This window comes from Galleria mellonella, unplaced genomic scaffold, assembly GCF_026898425.1.
Source record: "Galleria mellonella isolate WM207_F2 unplaced genomic scaffold, CSIRO_AGI_GalMel_v1 utg59, whole genome shotgun sequence".
Lineage (NCBI taxonomy): Eukaryota > Metazoa > Arthropoda > Insecta > Lepidoptera > Pyralidae > Galleria > Galleria mellonella.
This window is the reverse complement of record NW_026442125.1, coordinates 905,455-928,876: the sequence shown is the minus strand read 5'-3', so window position 1 is coordinate 928,876 and position 23,422 is coordinate 905,455. Positions and strand designations below refer to the sequence as shown.

Sequence of the window (23,422 nt, the reverse complement as noted above, 5' to 3'; positions counted from 1 at the left end):
CAAACTTGTCCAAAGTATTTGAAAAAGCCATGCATAAACGCCTCACGAATTTTTTTAACCGATTCGATGTGATTAAACAATCACAAAACGGATTTCAGAAAAATAAATCCACAACATTGGCAGCTTTCACTTTAGTTAGTTCCGTCACAGATTGTATAGATAAAAAAACACCAGTTACAGCTATTTTCTTAGACATGAGCAAAGCCTTTGATGTAATTAATCATGACGTACTAAAGGACAAATGTGAATTATTTGGTATCAGGGGGTTAGCCTTAAAATGGGTAGAGAGCTATCTACGTGACCGATATCAGTGTGTAGAAATTAATCGCATTGATAAGAATTTAAATTCCTCAGCATATAGATCCACTTTCCTTTGTAACAAAACAGGTGTCCCTCAGGGAAGCGTTTTAGGGCCTCTTCTGTTCTTAATAAGTGTAAATGACCTACCTGATACAACTCAAGAACAATGTATATTATTTGCGGATGACGTCTCGATAATAGTACCACATAATGATCCAGCTATTAATTATAATGATAGGATCAATATAACACTTACGCAGATTGCGGACTGGCTTGATAGAAATCAACTATGTATAAATACAGAGAAAACAAAATATGTCCAATTTTCTAATTACAATTCCACAAATAAGAACCTAACAGTAAAATATCGAAACAAATTAATTTCCAAAGATAATGTAGTAAAATTTCTAGGTATTACGTTAGATGAAAATTGTAATTGGAAGATCCATATAAATGTGTTATGTACTAAAATTAATAAATTTGTATATGCACTCAGACGTCTACGCAATACAGCCAGTAAAAATGCAGCTCTTACCGCGTATCATGGCTACGTTGGATCTATATTGCGATATGGAATCTTACTTTGGGGTAATGCAACATTGATTAACAAAGTATTCATTTCACAAAAGAAATGCGTTAGAGCTATCTGTGGATTAGCGCCTATGGAATCATGTAGAAACTATTTTAAAGATATAAAAATATTAACAGTTACGAGTTTATATATCTTAGAAATTGGAATCTTTGTTAAAAAACACCCACAGTTATTTAATAAAATTTGTGAAATTAATAAATTTATCAAAAGGGACCCTACCAAACTACACATGCCTATATGTAAGAGTAGCTTTTATCATAAAAATTGTTTTGTGATGTGCATAAATATTTACAATAAGATACCCCAGTCATTTCGTGAAATGCCCTTTGAAATTTTCCGAAGAAAACTACGAAATTGGCTTAATGAAAAGTGTTTTTACACGATAAAAGAATTTGTAAGTCTGAATGGCAGATTAGACTAAGAATGCATTTTACGTAATAATATTAATAATATGACATGTACAATTTTAATGCTTCATAACTATAATATCGACTATTTTTAAATGTTGACATAATTAACTAATTCAATGTAACAATTAATATGTATTTAGAATAATTATTTGGACATACATAATTGATAAACTTTTACTTAACATGTGCTAAGACAAAATTTGCATGCCTTTAGATAAGGCGAAATGTGTAGTTCAGTTACCATTTTAAGACCTTTGTACCACATTTCGAGCAAATAAATTATTCTTATTCTTATTCTTATTCTTATTCACTCCTATTTGATGTAGATCATCTTTTACACAGTCCATCTACCTTTTCTTCGGCCGTCCTTCACTTGACATCCATCCACTTTTTTTTAAAACATGGCTTTCGTTTCTGTACATAATATGACCGTACCGAGACATTCTGTTACTTCGCAATTTCTCCGTTACTGGTGCAACTTTTAGAGTGCTAAACTTCTAATATCATAAATTAATGTAATCGTGAAAGTGTTTTGATGAAAACAGATTTTTTTTCACAGCTTTTAAGAGGTAATTGTAATGTTAAGGAAGGTTACGATTCTGAAAAACCAAATAACTGGACCATGTTATAAAGATTCACTTCACACATTGATCTAAATTAGAGAACGAAATATTGGATTTATACAAAGCTTTGCCTCATTAGGCGATCCTGTGCAAATGTCAAAAAGTTTCAATTATATCGAAGTAAATTTTTCTTCAACTCAAATTCCCATTTAAATTTTAAATATCCGGACGCAGAGTTAATTGGAGAAATTAAATATTTATTGAAGATTCAAGCTGATAAGGCCCGTTTAATTATACACTCGATTATAGAATGGAAAATGGGGGAATTATATTAAAAATCAATAACATCTCTACAATTTCAGTGAAGATTTATGACGATTTATGCAAAATTACTTCGCATACAATTGTATTGTAACTCGTAACTGTAATATTAGATATTGTATTCAAGAGCGTTAATCGACTTGATGTTGATTGATGTTATAAATATAACATTCGAATTAATTCCCATTTCTCTAACTATTTCAATCTAATATGCAAAGGAGTGTATTAAGGTATTACTATCTCTTAAAGTAAATGTAAAATATCTATCGTCTAAAATTTTATTTTTTACGAAGCGATGTGACGCTGCACAGACTTTTGAAAAGTTTGTACGTTAACCGCTGAGTTACACGCGATGGCTCGATGCTGCACTATACTATGTTTTAAACATTTGAAATTAAATTCATTATCTTATCAGCCGCTATCTGTCTACTGCAACTAACTGGCATAGAAAAAGATATTTTTCGTATCAGTTTAGACATATAGTTAAAGCTTTTTACAAATAAATGTATATATAATATATTTAGAAATTGATTCGGCGATATTATAATAGTATAATAAACAACGAAATTAACTAAAATAAGTGATGAACAGAAATTAGTTTATTACCCAGCTCCGGCATAAGAGATTATAGATCTCAGCACATTAATTCAGATTATTTTGTTGTTATTAATAAATATAAAATAAATTTTCAAATTAGATCAATTCGCCTACATAAATATCATTTCTAAGTTAGAATTTGAATTTCTATAAATAATGTTTCTAATGAACTCTTAGAATTTCTCGTAAACAAGTAGCCGGAGTGAAAATTTAACACAGCTAAATTCCTTATAAGAGATAGATTGTATGATTAAATCTAGTTCTTGGTTTTTAATTTCAAATTATTAGAGTTCTCTGTAAGATTTCATTAACCTTAATACAAATTAGGTTAATCGTATTTATTACTTAGTCCGAAGATAAAAATCTATATTGCGATGAAAAAATAATTAAATGAAATTAAAATTTGCGTCTCCGGTGGAGCTTACAAATTTAAATAATCTTGCGTCCTAAAAAAGTCCGAAATTAATAATATATTCCACGTTATTACAGTTCATTTACGGGGCTACAGAAAAAGAGACAGAAACTCTATATAGAAAGAGAAATACGAAATTAATCGTGTAATTTATTTGTAAATTAAACATTATTACTGGGCATTACAAGTAGGCAGATAGAAAGGGAAAGGTATACCTACATCCTATAGCAACGAGATAGTAGATTGTTTAAAATACGAGGAAGGTGTCTCGAAAATGAATTACATTTATATAAATGAAGCAAAACGTTGATTTATATTGAATATATTCGGATATATTTATAATAATTAATAAATTATGTTTTCCATCCTTCATTAGAAGTGGAACTCAAAGAATTCAAAGAAGAAGATCTATATTTAGAAATAATACAAGCTAAATCTAACATTAGAATATTCTGAATCTCTTAGGTATTCGTGCTGAGTGCATTTTCAGTTATTGTTGAAAATTCTGCTATTATTTCAACCATTATCATAATAAATATGTTAAGTATGTTTCCTTTTTCTTTCCAAAATCATATAATTGTACCGTTACCTTTTTTATTTACTTACTTTGCAAAGGAGCGAATATGTTCAAATATAAACAATCTTCACTTTGATTCTTAAGATAAGGCATCAGTCTTTTCATATACTCTAGTCTGCCTTTAGGCATTTTTTCTAATATGGTCCTTTCATCGTTTAGATCTGGTAATTTCTGTGGACAAGCTGGACCCGGCCTGTCTGATACCCTTACACCATCCCACGGTGATGGTGTCCTAGTAGGACTGAATCTAAAAAAATATACATACAATTCCGCTGATATTTAACAGTAAGTACTTTATATTTATACTAAATAGTTAAATTAAATGATAAGATTAAAAGAATATTGACGTGTATAAAATACCAGAAATGTTAGGACATTTTCGGACATTTAAGGACATAAATAATTTTGATGATGATGCTCTTTCTATAACTCTAGTTAGTATACAAAATCTAATTTGTCAGAACAAATTGAATTTAATAATGTTTCAAATTAGGGTGCGATTTTGAACGTCAAATAAAATTTTGTTGACGCTTAAAATTAAACCTTTATTTTATCGCCAATTAAAAAGTCAACAAAATTTTGTTGACTCTTAAATTTAAACCCCAAATTTAACGTTATTAAGTTAAATTTCGTTATATGGCAAATGAAGCCTATTTGGAGGAAAATGTATCTTTGAAGTCATATATCATGTGTGAGTGACACCTAAGTGATATAAACATGATTTGAGCAAAAGTATCATATCAAGATACTTTCATAAACATTCATTAGTTAATTAATATTTAAGTAATGGTTGCATTTGTAAAAACCTTAACGGCACTTGTAATAATTAATATTATAATTTATGTACGAATTTTATATTAATAATTAGTTTCTAAGAAGATGATAATATAAGAAATAATTTTAGGTTCTCAGAAAATTTCTTCTTAATGTTTTTAATATTATGACAAGTTCAGGTATTAAGTAGCAAGACAATTATTATTGTTGTAATGTTTTAGCAGTAGTTATTGTGTCCTTTACGTTTTTGATTTAATTAATTGTAATAATTTTAATAACAAGCATTTAAAAAAGTCATTTATAAAATACACATTATAAACTGTCATATTAAATATTGAATAGATAAAATTTTATGATCAAATTGAAATCACTTTACCTGTTAGATCCAACCGGAGGTGTAGCATAAGGAACACCAAGAAAAACTTCAAGGGGACTTAAATATCTGTGTTCATCCATAGCCAATACTATGCCCTGTAATTTTCCATACTTGGTTTGAACTATTCTGCTACTTATTTTAAATTTAACATTAGCCTTGGGGTTTGAAGGATTCAAATAATATTTCTTGTAATCTTCATAATTGCTGTAAGCGTTATTTTCGGTATTGTAAAACTTATTGTTCAAATGTACAAAACTTTCACTATTATAATACGGATTGTGATCAAAATTGACTTTAGTGTAATCTTCATTTTCATTTACGTGGGTGTCATGATCATCATAATTGTCATCGTGTGGTGTATCACTTTGATGATTGTTAGAACTATCTTTGGCACTTTTACCATTGAAATGACGATTCATATTTGTAGTATTAGAATTTGCAGTTTGTATAGATATACACATCACGATTAAAATGCAATATAAATTGAAATAAACTATTTGGGCGGGATATCTGTATTTGTTCTTCTTATATGCGCTTGTTCTGGTACCATAATCACACATGCTCGGATAACAGGTCTTAGTCCGTGCTTTATGAAACTGTCCGTTTCGTAACATATTTCATCATGTTATCATTTTTGTTTCACATTCGTCGGTCCGATTACGATGTGCCACTATGATTTTTGTAACTTCAACATCTGTAACAAATGAAATGTCATTTAATACTTCATTTAGTGATGTAGAATAAAAAAAAAACGTTGTTCTTGTCTAAAAGACTATAATACTATAAGAGATGCATTATAAAAAATATTATCTGCAATTAGTTAATTGACGGTGAAGTGGTATTTAAGTACGATTTTTCTCCGTAAAAATAGCAGTTATAAAAGTGATAAAATTAATACAGGATCGGAAAAAGATATAACAGAATTGATGTAGAAGATAAGATACCGTAAGGTATTAGAAAATAAAAATATATCGTGTAATATATACATATAAATACAAGTGAACGAAGAATATACTCTTCTTGGATTTGTCAAAGGTTCTATAAATGAAAAATGTGATGTCATATTGTAATCAGAGATATTTTTAAAGATAGATATTTTGACAATAGAGCAGATCTCTTGAAATATTTTTATCAAATATATACACTCAGAAATACCGAGTATTTTTGATAGATTTGTTTGCTATTTATAGAACTTGATCCGGCCATCTTTACTATCAAACCTATAAAGTTGCTTATTGTATGGGAAACTATAAAATCTCAATCGATAGGCTTGACTATGGTGATGTTGAAATGCCACCATAAAATATTTATTTTTGTCCAATAACTTATGACTTTTTTATTACTTATATTTACTGTCTATTTATATTTTACTTTTTCATATAATCTTACTGCATATTTCTTATAGGATGCTGTTATATTTTCTGTAGCGTTGTTAGTTATTGGGGCAATCTATTTTTATACTTTCTTATAAAAATATTTTCACTTCCCGGGACTGATAAAAAAACACTGTCCATTTTTTTCTCTAACTACATTAACTCGATCACGTAATATCTTCCTTTTCCGTTTTACCTTCCCTTTTTATCTCAGTAAATCACAAGAATAAATCTTTAGCTTCCTGAATTATTACGTCATACGATGTACCTATATTATACACAAATATATGGATGAAATGCCCTTGAACTTTATAAACTTGATTCTCTGGAGTTGAGAAGTTTGAAAGGGCTTTAACATAACTAAACTTTATTGATTGTGGTCAAGTTGTAAATACTTAATGAATGTTGCTTGCTATAAATCAGTTTCTATTACAGCAGAAATGATTAGCAATTCATTATGTTATAACCACTCTTTGTTACTACAAATCAATTTTACTCTATTTTTTACATTTTTTTGCTTTTTACTTGTCTTATATTATTAGATATTATGATTTTTATTTGCGTCCATTTTATATAAAAAAAAATCGATAACAAGTTGTTATTCTTCGTAAAAAATAAACAAATGACTTAAATATGAAACAGAAGAAAATTGTGAATTTAAATAATCTGTAAGAGTAATATAAATGTAAAATGAGTTTATAATACGAGTATATAATATATTTTTATATTTATAGTATAAAGTTTTTGAATAAGCCACGAAGTCTTTTCCTGTTAATAATACAGGGTGCAAATAGGTTTATCCATGTTTAAAAAACATGTCGCATCGGTTGTTTACTGGAATCTCACGAAATCAATTCAAACGTGTTCACACGAAAAAGCGGCTGCTATTTTCATTCCCCCTCAAAAATGCGACCCAAAGGAAATGTGATAATTTATCCTATAATAATATACGCTGACACGTGAAACGATCGGCTGAAAGTCCCCCTGTATGCCTGTACCGGCCTCTGTATAATGAAAACAACGGTTCAATCTTAAAAAGAACCTTTTACAACGCCATTTTGCTTGCGATTGCTAAGTTTTCGAGAATGGAATCGAGCAATGGATATCTTTATATACGATTGTATCGTTAGTGCTACCGTTTACATAAATATTCCGCTATCCCTTTGGAAAATCCAATAGACCTTGAAATAAAATGGAATTATTTTACGTTTAAGATATGTTTATCAAAATATTTAGCCAGAATTTTGATTTACTGATGTATAAATAATCATCTAAGAGTGCTATTTAGATGATTATTTATACGATTTAATTAATATTTAACGAAATTAATTTATAAATTATCTAATTATATAATATATTAATGAAATTCCATATTGAGAAGCCAATATTCCAATTTCAACGCTCCAGCGAGAAGTTAATAAGCAATTTCCATGATGGTACGAACGGATAAAATTCTTTATAATTAAAAACGTACTTGATGTTTTTGAGAAGTATCTAAATACCGTCAATAGTGGCTTATAAAAGTTAAAATTAAGTAATGTTACGGGATTCTTACTATTGTGTAAGGATATTTTAAAGATTTATTTACTATATGCAACACTAGCCGTTTCCCGTGGCGTTACTTGCTTCTATCTATGTAATTCCCGTATATCATGCCCATTGGAACTCTTCATGAATCCGGTTATATACTGTATTATATACTTAAATGATAATTACGTACCCAATACCTTCATAAAGTTTCAGCCAATTCAACTGATCAGTTATTTTATAGCATTTTATATGTGATTTTTTAGAAATATATCATTTTTTTTATTTACGAACTGATTGAAATAAATGCTAAATATTAAGTGAAGTAAAACACAACGTGGAAACTGCATTCAAGTCGGTCTGTTTCTGAGATGAGTGGAGACAAACATGCAGACAAATAGACAAAAATTCTAAAATTTATTGTTTTTGATTCATAAAGCCCCCCTATAATAGTTTTCTTATATATCTTCCATATACAGACAGCAATCAATTACGATTTTATTATATGTATTGATAATACTGACTGTATCCCTTGACCAAGATAAAAAATAGCCTATGCTCTTTCCAAACATTGTTTAAATGTCAAATTTCTTAATAATTAATTTAAGGCTTCAAGAGGTAAATCAAATAATTCCCTGAAAAAAAAATCACAAACAGTTATAAAATTGTTATTAAAATAAATACACTGGGGATGTACAAGGTACTTTATTGTCACCGTAAAAACATTCAATTCTGCTGTCAACTCACAGCTTGATGATGTTTTCTGCAAACAACATGGGCCTTAAATCCTTAAGCGTAAAGTTCATTTTATATAGTTACGAGAACGTTCTATCAGTTGCTCAGTTTTCACGGGGAGCTTAATGTCAAATTAGTGTCAATTTACTGTTTCGCTCTAGTGCTCACGTTTATTAAAGTTTATTACAGACACTTTTCACGATTACGAAATATATATAATCGTATATTGGAAGAAACAAGTTATTTTTACTCACGAAAAAGACCCTACTATGTTAATAATACTTATTTCTTTACTAAAACTATAAAATAAATGTAAAATTGAGTTTGATTACTTGCTAAACCAATTGTGATAAAATTGAATATTAATACTGTCTTATTAATAAAATAAAATAATATAATTATAAAGCATTTCTTCTAAAATGTCTAAAGATCTTATTCAAAGTTTAATGGAAATATACTTTTTATTATTAAAACAGAATTTTGCCTCAAGGTTGACTTGTAGAGAACGCCATTAGGTGTTAAGTCCACCATATGTACACTTAGTTATATCATGTAATTGTGAATTAATGTTTAAATAAATAGTATTTGAGAAAGAGTCGCAATTATAAACAAGTACAAAAATGAAATTTAAGATTTAATTTTATTGTGTAAAAAAACAGTGATCTAATTAGTGATAAAATACTTAAGATTATGTCTTTCAGAATAAAAAACAATCTGCTTAAATTTTTTCAAACTTTTAACTTCGTGACTTTACTGTACATAAATTATGTAATGTAATAAATGGTAGCATGCCATGTGGTATAAATCAGTTTTACAAAATCGACTTGAGATATTGACGAAAAGCAGATGGGGAAACTATGAAATGATATCCTAGACGCATGCGAGATGAAAACGTTTAAGTTATGAATGCGGAAATCATGCGGGGAGGATATACGGCCAGGGTAATTGGGAATTTGGAGGCTGTTGATGCATTACGCGGTACTATTACGGGGGCCTGTGTGAAGCTATTTAGATCAGAAATCCTATGAATACATTGCACGGATATTCACGAGATTTCAGCAGTCGATCATTGAATCTCAGTTAGAGAGAGAATTTTAGATGTTCTACCGTAATAGATTGACCTGTATATTGCTGAAATATATGATACCGAATAGTATTGTGACTAGGAGCAAAATACTGATTTTGAAATTTATAGATTAACCTCATTTATAATAACACGTGCTCGCCGTGTATGCCCTGACATAGAATGGCCACCCCTTCCTTTCCCGTGGGTGTCGTAAGAGGCGACTATGGAAGGGCGAAGGATGGGCAGCAGCATCCATCTTAAAATATCTTTAAAAGCGAAACTGCGGTTGCCAATCCGCCTGCCAAGCAACTACTGGCGAATCTCTCCCTACGGGGAAGGCTTATGTCCAACAGTGGACAGTTTACGGCTAAAATAATAATGGTGGATGTCACCATACCGCATGACGAGAACCTCATGAAAGCCGAAACCGAGAAGAAGAGAAAATATCTCGACCTGGCTCACGAGGTGACCGAAATGTGGGGGGTGACATCTACCGAAATCATCCCAATCGTTATGTCGGTGAACGGTCTTATCCCAACCAGTCTGGAACAACATCTCAGACGGTTGGGATTCCGAGGCGGCTCACTCCCGGGAAAGATGCAGAAAGCGGTGCTCTTAGATTCTGCCCGCATTGTACGCCGGTTTCTCTCCCTGGGGCCCTGAACCCCGGCCGACTGTGCTTCTGCCGGGGGTTAGTTGCCATCTCCTCTCCTTAAGAGGGGAGATGAGAATTTTGGTAAAATTTAAAAATAATAATAACACGTGATAATAATACACACTACGTGATATCTTTAACATCTTGCAATAAAAATAAAATTATTTAGTTTATTTTTCTTGAACCATGACTCTGTTATGCTACAGGACAGTTATGACTTTAATTTCAGGTAAATTAACATTGACAGATATGTTTGACCCGAATTTAATGTTTTACTCGCATACACATTTTTGAGATATTTTGTGAAGACAAAATATTTCAAAAATGTGTATGATTATTATGTGTATGTGTGTGATTAGAAGTAAGAGTTTAATATTTCATCATTCTTTTGGTTACTGTACACTTCTTGACGTAGCCCCCCTCTCCCCATAAGGGAGCTTAGAACCACTATTAGATTTTGGTGATGTTTTAAGAAGGACGCTGCTGCGAATCCTTCGACCATTAAATTCCCTTAGTTGCCTCTTACCACACCCTTGGGACTAAAAGGTGTGTCCCTTTCTATGCCGAGACCATACAGTACTCGGTTATACAATATGAGCAAATTGCTTGTACGAGAAATTGGTGGGTAAAATCTGTTTTTTCAGTGAATGTATTTCCTTTTTTTTTATCACATCGTTGACAAGTAATGTTTTATAAATTTAATATAATGTATTTAAATATGATAGGACTTGAGTTTTTTTTTTGTTACTTTTTACTAAGTGTCTAATATAAAAGTAAAACATAAAATACCTACAAGTTTTTATGGGAAAATGTATTTTTCGTTAGATGTAAAGAGAAATATTCAAAAGGTATGTACTTACACAAAACAAACGCAGTGAATACACTTTGATAGCAACTTTTTGCCGCGTGCTTTTATGTTTTCGATGGCGTACCTACAATACGTATATATTTGTATATAAAGCTACAGTGTTCGCTTCGAACATCATTTACTTTTTTCCCCTTGCAACTCTTGCGAAGTATTTTCTTAAATAAGAGTATATGTTGCAAAGTAAATGAAAGTTTGCTTCTCGTTACACGTCTACTTTCTTTTTATATCTTTTGCTATACTTTTATTATTGTTTAATTTTCTTATGGTTTTATATTCGTTAGTATCTATAACATTTTCCTAATTAAAACATGCATACAAAAATGGGTTATCATTTCTTAAGCAATTGTATCAATTATATAATTTTTTCATTAAAAAAATAATGTATTTTACATATATATATATATATATATATATATATATATATATATATATATATATATATATATATATATATATATATATATATATATATATATATATACGAGTATACTTTTAATATGCAGTATAAGCTAATGTGACAGACGTTGTTGTAATTTTTTTTTCTTTTCCTGAAAACTTTAAACTACGAGTGATAAAAAGTTAACACACATACACACACGCACGCACGCACGCACGCACGCACGCGTGTCTATCTATTATTGGTATATATCTAACATCTACGTGTTATAAATATCAAGAACAAAAACTTAAAAAAATATTTAAAGATAAAAAAATTCTTTGAGATCACTGCCAGCTGGTAGGTACCTAATAGACTTGCTGCATTTCCACGCTGAATAGCTATAGAAATGCGTTGACCAAAGAATAGGCCAGCCTTCTAGTCACCAGAGGTTACCACCAGTCGGCGTGAAATCTCTTTAAAAATATTCATGGCCTCGGGGCCCCACGGACCCAGAGTTTCAACTCCAAACGCCGCAAATATATATCCATTAGCAAATCCATCCATCCATATTTTACCATTTATTCGTAGCACATTTAAATTAATAAATTTGAATTTGAATTTTTTTTCAGGTTTATTAAATAAACACTTTTAGAAAAGGTGAAATATTTACTTGAAGGAAGGCAATTTAGTCAATGTAAAGGCAACCCTCAACTCCTTTACCCGATGAAATATTGCTAACAACTTTAATGTTTTTCACTTAGAGAAACCTTTTAGTAGTGGGATTTCTTAGAAACATTTGTGTTAATATAAAAGCTACTTGATAGATGTTACCACGTTCAATCTTTTAATGTTACATTTGAAAAAGGAATGGATTTTTTTTTCCAACAAAAAAAAGTAAGGTTTATAAAAGGACACCGAGTGATAATTAATTATTTGAGATGTTCCACGTTACATTCATTCGGGGTGTTCTGGTAAAGAAAGTATGTCGATATCAAGTTTTAGATAAATTTCCTTCCTAAATCAACCATTGAGAAGATATTGAGGACAGTATTTCACATATCTTGGAGGATACGATCAAATTGCAAAGGCGACGCATTCCTGTCACGCTACGACCTTTTCACCGACGCGGAACGAATTTCATTGTATGCTCCCTTCTCGAAATACAACTCTAAATGCATGTGGCAGAGTTCAAATTACAAGCTGCAAGATTCGATGCTTCAGATCAAGGTGAAGGGAGGTCGGAGTGATGTCAAAGGAACTGAAATTGAAGATAAGTGTATAGCGAAAATGTGCTGTGGAGTATTTGTTGTAAATCTTGCTTCAAAGCGTAACTTACTCAATGCCTTATGTTAAAAACATTACAGGAATTATATTATTTTATATAATAAAAATGTAGTAAATTTTATTTTTCTTTTCAATTCTCTTAGTACAATATGCAAATAAATGGCTGAATAGATTTTATAAACTTGTGCTTCTGTACTTTCCGTAACATAACGAAGGTATTTTCAAACATCAATTACCCGGTAGTAACTTAACTCCTTACTTATTTTTAGAATTAATTAACAGCATTATAAATAAGCTAATAAAAACTTCCACGAGTCCAACATTATTCTTCTCTGCGAACAAAATGGCCTGCAACGGATTCTGAATTTGCCGATTCAACGAAAGCGAATGCCTCTTGAGAAATTAGATTTATTTATTCCACCGTAACTGTTTACTATGCAATATTGATTCTGGTTCCCTGAGGTATCGTTTCACGTTATTTCTCAATAGTAGTTCGTGGCTCGAAGTGATAAGAATACAAGCGTATAAAATGTGGATCAAGATAGTGTTGGTAAATTTAAATATAAAATGGATTTTTCTTATCAAGTTCTTGGACTTTTATTTGGATAATTATAGTTAGTAGACAACATATGTAATATTGTGGTTAACAATCTATCAGAATGCTATGTCCATAAGTGCAAAAAGTTTCTGGTAGTTTTATACATTAATGCATATTGAGAAATCGTGGCTTTGTATTCCAAGATCACTTGAATAGACAATTCGTTCAGTATAAATTTAACCCAGAATAAAAAAAAAAACATAACAATAACATAAATTATAACAAAACTAAAACGTAAAAATGTTTGTTTCGTTTGTTTAATGTTTGTTTTTTAATTATATTTTTACCTAAACTTTATCATAAGTTATGCTCGACACGATCTAGCGACCTATCACGATCCTAATATCTCAAGATGCTTAGTCAGCTAGGCTAGGTCATATGGACACAGCTCAGACAGAATACAAACAAGCTGAAAAAGTATTTAGATAAACAATCACTAAAAATGAAATAAAAATAACTTTAGTAAACGAAATATTAATCCACCTTCACTTTTGGTCATTTACCTAAGAGAGAGGAAGGGAAAATTCAAAAGTAATCTGCACAAGGTACTTCTGTTTCACACTTGTTTTTGCCGTGGAACATCTTTGCTTGCATTGTTGAGTTTCGGTTTGATGGGGACGATAATACGGTTACTGAATGAGGGATACCACATACACCAAAGTATGTTTTGCGATTCCCATGGTACTGCTTAAGTTTGTAGATGAAAATTACTATTTTCCATCATTTTACTGGGACCATACAGGTCCCAGAATAGAACGGATTATTCCTTTCTTTTCCGTGGGTATCGTAAGAAGCGGGTAACTAAGGAAACTGAATGGTCGAGGGATGAGCAGCAGCATCCCTCTTAAAACGACACCAAAGCCTAAAGCTTCACTGCGATTATCAACCCGTCTGCCAATCGTGGCAACTACTGCCAAATTCCTTAATTCCAAAGGCAGTATATGGGGTAGGTTTATGTTCAGTAGTGGACAGTTAACGGCTGGTATGACGATATGATGATCATGTAGATCATTATTTATCATTCAAAGTTGCATAAAATAAATCTTTTGTTTTATCATCTGTTTTCGGAGACTAAGGAAGGAGTTTAATCTTTATCACATATAGTTTAAGATATAGCTTGTTCTCTTACATTTCTATATATGTACTTATGCATTATTCTCTTATTCTCCATTTATCATTCACTACAATAAAATCATGTGAAAATCTTTCGAGCGGTTAGACATAAAATCTTAAATCCAAGACGTACCTATTAATGTTTATCCGTTATAATACTTGGTTTCACAAAGTCGTGACTAATACAAGCGTATTATTTATACAATGCCGTTTTTTTTAGTTTTCCTCAATTTATTTCTAAAGGAGATTATGTACTCGTAAAAAGTATCCATAATCTAAACGAGTAATTTAGGATCAGAAAAATAAAAATATTAACTACATTAAGTTTGTAATTATTTATGTCGGCTTTACTCACGTTTTAAGTTCAAGCGTGCCCGACTAGTTACTAGTTTGAAACTCAAAAGAAGTCCTCATTCATATAGTCTTCATTCATAGGCTCTGTCGCGAGCAGCACAGAAATCAACCGGCCCCGCCACCACTACCCCTGCCGCCGAAGCACGCGCGTAGCGACAAACAGCACACTGATCACGCAGTGTTGCTTGTGATACAGCCGTGAACATGCTCACGAATAAGGGTTTCTGTTGAGTTCTAAACTAGTCGGTCATCCCCGAATTTAAAAAGCGAGTAAAGTATTGGCGACAGACTTTCTTTTATATAAGGTGTTACCAAATTATCTGCAATCCCTTTAAGGGGATATAGTATTACACATATACGTTATGATAATGGTAGAATTTCGTGTCTCAAATGTCATACAATTTTTTATACAAAAAGAAATGTCTTTAATAAATGTAAATTTTTCACCATGTGTAAAAGTACCTTTTAAAAAGTACTGACAAAACCCTCCAATGATGTATGGGAAGGACTATGTCCGGCAGTAGACGGATGGTGGCTGAGATGATGATGATAATGGTATTTAATTTTTTTTTTTTATTTTTCAACCCGTCTGTATCTTTTAACGCGATTACCTTACCAATTCTAAATTACTTAGGTCAAATCTCTTTGAAAGTGATACGGTTTAATCTCGTGTCCGTTGCCTATAATATTTATTACATCTGCTTACGTTCAAAGTGTCAGTGTTTTGGGGAAACTTCCTGATTTAAATTATTGGTAATCAATTATTTATATGTTCTAGGAATTGAACGGTTCCCTAGCAAAGTAAAATGAGGAGAGAATTGTTAGTAAAGCGAACAACCAGTCCCATTGCTAGCAATATACCCAGTCAGGTCGACCTCCACGTGGAACTCTGGAAACCATCATGCTGATTCTCAGGTGTATTCATCACAATGGGCTAAATGACTTATCTTTTCATTTTTACCTGTTATCCCTGGTACCCCGTCAGCGTATTCTGTTAGCGCAGGCGCTGCTACTATTCCATTATCACCCTTTATTAAAAATTAAAAATAAATAAATTGTGGTACGATTGAAGTTTTTTTTTTTGATGGGTGAAAATGGTATGATAACCTAGCCTGCGCTAACGGGATACGCTGGCGGAGCACCAGTGAAGGGTGATAAATGAGAATGAAAACAGGTCAGTTAGCCCATCGTGATGAATTCATCAGGAATTAACCATGATAGTTTCTAGGGGGAACCGCGTGTAGGTCGACCTGGTTGGGTATATTGCTAGCAATGGAATCCTCAGTCTCCATTACTAACAATCCCTTTCCCCCCGTTACGATTGAAGTTGTTTTGTTTTTGGAGCAAAGTCGTAATATAAACATAAAGGTTCAAAGCAAAACTAAAGCTCAAAGCAACTTACAATATAGATTATTGTTTAGAAACATTATTCATAATATTCAGTGACTCGATGGATCTACTCATACTTATTTCCCTTTCAGCAATTTCACTTTATCCCAACAACTCGGTTGGAAATCATCGTGGAACTAATGCTGTTTTTAATTCCTTTGTAACGGGAGCTAATTAAATCAGTTGGATCAAAGTGAATTAATTAGTTGAACAGATGAACATAAATATTTTGTACTGGCTCCTCATCACCGTTTCGTTTTCACTGGACCCGTTATCTCCTATTTTCCATTTCGAGTAATCCTATTCTAATGGATGTATATTTCATAAATGGAACTCGAATCAAAATTGCTTATTTCAACGGTCGTATTGATAAATCTGTCAATCAGAAAAAGGCATTATGTTATAGAGCATAAATGTCAATATCGAATAGAGACAGCTTTAATAGATTTCACCTAAGTACTTATACGTATAAAAATATACTTAGACGCTGAGTTAGGTTGTTGTTGTGAAAGAGTATGTCTGCGATTATTTTACGCTGGTAAAGGAAAATGTCAGTAAAGGATGTTATTAACCACAATAGTTTCTCGTTTATCTGCTTTCAGTAATAGATTCTAAGCCTTTATTACTAACAGTTAAATTTCAAAGTAAAACAGTTTCATGTAATAGTATTTCATAGAGAGGAAACATAAAATCTAGTTCTCAGGAACGTATAAGGGTGCTATGGGCCACTTTTACTTCCTTCTTTTACAATTTATTTATAAGTTAATAACAGAGAGAATTTTATTTACGGCACAACTTCCAAATCACAAACAATTTAATTCTAAATTTAAATTTATTAAAGTCCAAAAGCCAATGTTAATGTAAACGGATAAGCCGCGTGGGAACAATAACGAAAAAAATATAAAAGGCTAGAGAAAAATGGCAAACGGAAAATTTATTCATCGTTAGCCCTCGAAGTGTCGGTCGTTGCATTGTGAGACGAGATGACAGGACAGTCCATTGGCTCCGACACGGAATTAAAATCCAATAGGACATGTCAAGTTGTAGACAAAAAGTCATAAAATATTTCACAAAACTCAGTTGTTCTCTATTGTGTTCATTTTACCAATAATTATTTATGTAATCGAAATGTAGCTATACATGCTATGCTGTTTAAAACACAATGTTTTAAAAGTATTCTTTTATTATGTTTAGAGCATTATTATCACCGTCGTCATCATATCAGCTGTCAACTCTTCGCTGTTGAATATAGGTCTTCCCCATAAGAAAAGTTTTACCAGGCGAGTTGGCAATCGCAGCTATGCTTTTGGTGATATTTTGATCCAGAAGTGAACAATTAATCGCTGAAAAGTTGGTCAATATTAAAAACTCCAACACTTATATTCTCCTTGCTGAGTCTTAGATCTTGTTATACATTTACGAACTCCAAAATTAAGCATCAAGTAACAATCATGAATGATAAGATAATCATAAATTTGAAGGAATCAAAACTTTGAAGTTGCAACGAAGTTGTATTTTTAAATTTCAATCAACACAAAAATATTTAGTTTTGATCAGCACCATTTCATTTTGTTTGTCCCAATAGTGGACCAACCTACAATACTCTCTCCATAACGTTTAACAGTTTACACCAGTATGTAAAGCTTATCTCATTTTCTTTGTAGCAATGACAGTCCTATATAATTTCACGCTCCAACCAAACAGGACTTTTATCTGCTACAACGTTTTTGCAATATCTTCTAGCCATTCCACTTTCTAACAGGATACACAATTGGATAGCGGGCAAGACAAACATTTGTATGCTAACGGAGCTGTTAAAAAGGATATACTATCCGTTTCGTAGTTTGCTTTGAAATATACAATGCTCTTCTATTTTTTTCGTTGCGGTAGAATGGGGATAATCGCGTGTGAAGCATTTATTTTATTCAGAGGTTCTTTTAGAATGGTCCACAGGGGCCGGAATGTTATTTCTTTTCGAATATCTTTTGTGTATTGAATAATAAAATTCTGTACACATTTTATCTGAAATTTATTATTGTTAAGTGCGTGCAATCAAAAAAAAAATAGAGGGTAAGAGAGGAAGAGGAAGACCGAGGAATAACTACATGGGACAGATAAAGGAAACACTAGGTGTCATGTCGTATAGGGAGATTAAGGATATGGCTTGGGATAGAGCTGGCTGGAAGAAGATGCATGAATTAGTTACACCGACAAGAGGAAACTCTTAAATGAAAAGAAGACACATTCTATCGTAACTGAGAGTGGAACGCACGATGAATTTCTATCAACGTATAATGAGAATAAATGGCAATAATTTAATTAAAAGAATGTACAGAGCAAAGCATGGATACAAGAATATAAAGTAACTAAGTATTTGGTTATATGTCGGATTGGATTTACTTCTTCTTTCTTTCTTCTTTCTTTATACTTTATTGTACACGAAAGGTTATTGAAATGGAAAAACAAACATAATAGTGCACAAAGGCGAGCTTATCTCCAATAGAGATTTGTTCCAGCAAACCCAATATGAGAAAACTGACAGTTCATTAGTAGTTAGTCATACATGTGTACCAATCGACTTAAATGTTATAGTTAAAAATAAATAAATAAAATACCTCATATTGGTAAAATGTCTTCATATTGATTCTCTTCAAGCGATCCATCAATTTGGAATAATAAAATGTAATCTTTGTTTGCTCTAGATCCTCTTATTTTCGCTTTATGTTCCTGATGTGACAGCGACTGGAGCAAACGATGCCGGTCGGTTTCATTGAAATGTGAACTAGTGGACCCTTTTCTATAACGGATTCAATGCAACCCTTTTATAGGGGTATCGAAGAAGAGGGTAGTATATAAAGACCTTCAACTGTATACTTTGTTAATAGTTAGCCTAAGTAACATTGTAACATTGATTTTTAATCATTCTTATCCTAAGTAAACATATTCAGTGCTATAGAATACTTAAAGGTCAGCCTAAGTTTTGGCAATAGTATATTACCAATATATACTTCGTTCTCGATGTTTCATCTAGTCAAAGGTATTTAGGCAACTTTTGATGGCGTGTAACGTAAGTGACCCTACATTTTCCTGAGCAAATATGATTACAAATTTACACAGGTCTGTTTGTTTTGGGTAACGCCTACATATGTTTGTTGCCTAGTTTAATATAATAAGATATTAATGTATAGATACGATAGGTTTGCTTTAATATTGATTATAACGTTTATAAAAAACACTGACATTTTTTTTATAGAACTTAGAATGGCAAACAAGCTGACGGCCCACCTGATGGAAAGTGGTAACCGTCGCCTATAGACATGAGCAGTAAGTACCATGGACATAACAGAGTAAACTGTTTCGCCCATGATACCCCCCCATGCGTTGCCATTCCTGAGAACTCAGATGTTATTCCTCTGTACCCTGTAAATTTACGCCATATCCCACCCTTCAAACCGAAACACAGCCATGCAAACACAACTGCTTTACGGTTGAAACAAAACATATTTTTACAGTTGTAAATAAGAAAATGTTAAGGTTTTGTGTACAAAAAGTATAAAAATATATCATTCCATAATTAAACCTTGTTTACCATGTATGAGTCAACTCAATATTTATTTATTTATTTTTATCCAAAACACAAAATACATTGTATAGGATACTACACAATAACATTTGAATTTTTTTTAATTAAAATTGCAGTTAAAGTTATTTACAGTCGATACAATTCAATTTCTTCTTTTTAATTATATTCAGTCTACTTCGTATGTTTATATAATTAACACATGCATTTAATGTAGTTATGCAAATTTATTAATTATGTCACATTTATTTTGTTTGTTTTTTATGTATAATATATTGATTATACATATAATAATTTACAATTTACATTACAAAAATTTACAACTTTCATTTATTTTTGTCATTAAAATACTCATCTACGGAATAGTAACACTTATTCAATAGTAATGCTTACAATTGAATTTTGAACGAAATTACATAATAATTAGTTAAATAAGATAGTTAATGTAAAAACAGGAGACGATGTTAAATCAGTAAGAATCATGGGCGAAACAGTATACTCTGTTATGTCCATGCTACTGCTCATGTCTATAGGCGACGGTTACCACTTTCCATCAGGTGGGCCGCCAGTTTGTTTGCCATTCTAAATTGCATAAAAAAAAGTTGATTACAAATGAATAAAGTGCTTAATAGCAAGTGTCGACAGTGTTAACTAATATAATAGCAAACAACACTACATTCTTCAAATAAACCATTCTTCATCCAAACACCAATAAAAGTCCCCTTACATCAACTGAAACGACCCGAACGGTAATAACGAACAGTCACAATCACGACCTAAGGGCTGAAGGGAAAAGAAACAAGGCAACTCGAACGAAACTACGAATTATATAATTAAGGCTCAGTTGGCCATCAGAAGTAAATCCTTTTGGGTCAGAAGGGGAAGATCGTCGGAACAATTTGCGAGATGGTCCCCGGGGAGTCGTTTCGACTTTCTATGTATACAACATTTAGTGCAACCGGTAGTGGTTGTTGTTTTTTTTTTTTTTTTTATACGTTAAAAGCTCCTATATATCGACACTCTTGAATTACTGGTCTATCCGTGTTCTACTAGTTTTATGAGTATTTTATTTGTACACGTAGTCTCGAGGAAAGGGAACACGCCTACAACCTATTTGATGAAAAGGGATAACAACAGCTATTTTTATATAAAGCAAGTAATAAAAATCCTTAGTATCTTTATTATTTCTATTAAATAACATAGAAAATTATATGTTTACAAAAGAAATAAACAAATTTTAAATAGACAAATAGTTTTATTAGAGATTTAAGGGTAAATCAAAGGATATAACTCTTGGCCACAGCAGAATATCAGTGTTTTGTTCTTTTAAGGGCAAAGCAATAAACTGAGCTGTGACCATTTTGTGATACTATGGCACACGCATGAAGGAATGTTAACAAAGGAGATTGTTAGATTATGTATTTTGTTTTTGTATTTTTGTTTTTTTATTTGTGCTTTTTTTATTTTTATTCTTTTGTCTCTTTTGCTGTGTATTACGTGTATGTTTTTTTTTTTTATTGTAATTTGTGTGCTGTAAGTAATGCAAATAAATTGTCTATCTATCTATCTATCTATAAAACTATTGTGGGCACAGAATATATCAGCCAATACAAAATTCATACAGATACTTTTAGAACTGAAAAGTCGATTGCTTGGGTACCTCTGTCCCATTCGTGTTTCTACCGTGAAGCAGTTGTGTTTGCATGGCTGTGTTTCGGTTTGAAGGGTGGGATATGGCAGTGAATTTACAGGGTACAGAGGAATGACACCTGATTCCTTAGGAATGGCAACGCATGGGAGCTATCATGGGCGAAACAGTATACTCTGTTAGGTCCATGGTACTGCTCATGTCTATGGGCGACGGTTACCACTTTCCATCAGGTGGGCCGGCAGCTTGTTTGCTATTCTAAGTTGTATAAAAAATAAAAGAACTAAAAACTCTCTTGTGTTAGACATTGTTTTTCAAACATTCAATTAGTAAAACTTAATAAAATACGTATAGCCAACAAAGTTTTATTACCTACTCCGTCTAGAATAACACTGATGAAAGTTTAAAATAACGTACCTATTAAACTATATTTTATTGTTTTTCATAAACTAAAAGATATCACATAGATTTTGATATTTTTTTTTTTACAATCAATAGAATTATGTTGTTAGTAAAAAAATATTATTTATTAGGTAATAAATTGATATTAATTTCACTGCTTCTTTCTGAAAAGCAAAATCTTCTTATACCTTCTTGCAGAGTTACAATTCCGTATTATAAATTAAAGTCATTTTTAAATCCAACGTATCCATAGAATAAACAGTCGTTTTACTAGTTTTAAAATAAGGTAGTCAAATATTTAAAAATCGAACAGAGTTTCGTGCTTGGTTGTCTGGAAGAGATCGCTCTTAGCGATAAGTCTGCCTATTGTTTTCTCAGTGTATTATTTTCTTGTAATTGTTTGTATTTACAATAAATTTACTATTGTAATAGAGGAAACAATAAAACATATCTATCTATCAGACTACAATACATTTTTATCACAATTGTAGTTGCTGTTTTTCGAAGTAACATACCCATTTGCGATTTCATCAATACTGCTGCGTCAATGGCTTCCGTAGGCAGACAGTTAATGTTATCTGATTGGTTGAGGCAACATAAATCATATCCGTGATAGCTTTGGGGATTAGCTGTTTAAATTCCATGTACGAGTATAAATTGTTGCAGTGGAAGTGTAATATTTGTTTAAATACAAGATTTTCTGTTAACTTATCAATTTCACTTAGTTAATTTCCATTTTTATGGTACTAGTCACATGCAGAAATTCGAAGTATTTTTTTTTAATGGTTGAAAATGGTATGGTAATCCTGCCTGCGCTAACGGGATACGCTGGCGGAGCACCAGTGAAGGGTGATAGATGAGAATTAAAACAGGCCAGTTAGCCCATCATGATGAATTCATCAGGAATTAACCATGATAGTTTCCAAGGAGAACCGCGAGGAGGTCGACCTGGTTAGGTGTATTGCTAGCAATGGGATTCTCAGTCTCCATTACTAACAATCCCTTTCCCCTTTCCATGTAGTTCAGTAAGATATAAAGAATAGGTGATGCTAGTTAATTTAACAATATATCACAAAAGAACAAATTTGATCGATATAGTGTAATAGGTAACTAAACGGATGGCTATCAATTAGTTAAGTAGCTAGAAGAATTATAAAATGACGTAGAAAAAAGATTTCATCATCGTTTCAACCTTTAACTGTCCACTACAGAACTAGGCCTCCCCCGTAAGGGTTTTGCCAGTAGTTGCTGTTGCCTATCTCTCGACCATTTAGTTTTCTTAGTTATTTTATGACAAAGGAAGGGTGGCCCAGGGTGTACCAGAGGGAGACTTTAGGTAGCCAAGCAAACGACTTATAAAAGTCGTTTGCTTGGCTACCTCTGCCCCATTCGTGTTTCAACCGTAAATCAGTTGTGTTTGTATGGCTGTGTTTCAGTTTGAAGGGTGGGATATGGCGTGAATTTACAGGGTACAGAGGAATAACACCTGAGTCCTCAGGAATGGCAACGCATGAGGGGTATCATGGGTG

The 23,422-nt window shown here is 32.0% G+C and overlaps 1 protein-coding gene across 2 annotated transcripts in view; it reads right to left on the bottom strand.

Annotated features, from left to right (window-relative positions):
* The window catches only part of LOC113523089 (neuroligin-4, Y-linked-like), a 73,227-nt gene that overhangs the window by 16,601 nt on the left and 33,204 nt on the right, over nt 1–23,422 (bottom strand). For both annotated transcript variants that reach the window (XM_026908957.3, XM_031914087.2), the window contains exons 2-3: nt 4,923–5,616; nt 3,802–4,019 (exon numbers count right to left, since the gene is read on the bottom strand). In XM_026908957.3, the coding sequence (XP_026764758.3) occupies nt 3,802–4,019; nt 4,923–5,536 (832 nt within the window). In that variant the 5' untranslated portion in view covers nt 5,537–5,616. The remainder of the gene's footprint in view (nt 1–3,801; nt 4,020–4,922; nt 5,617–23,422) is intronic.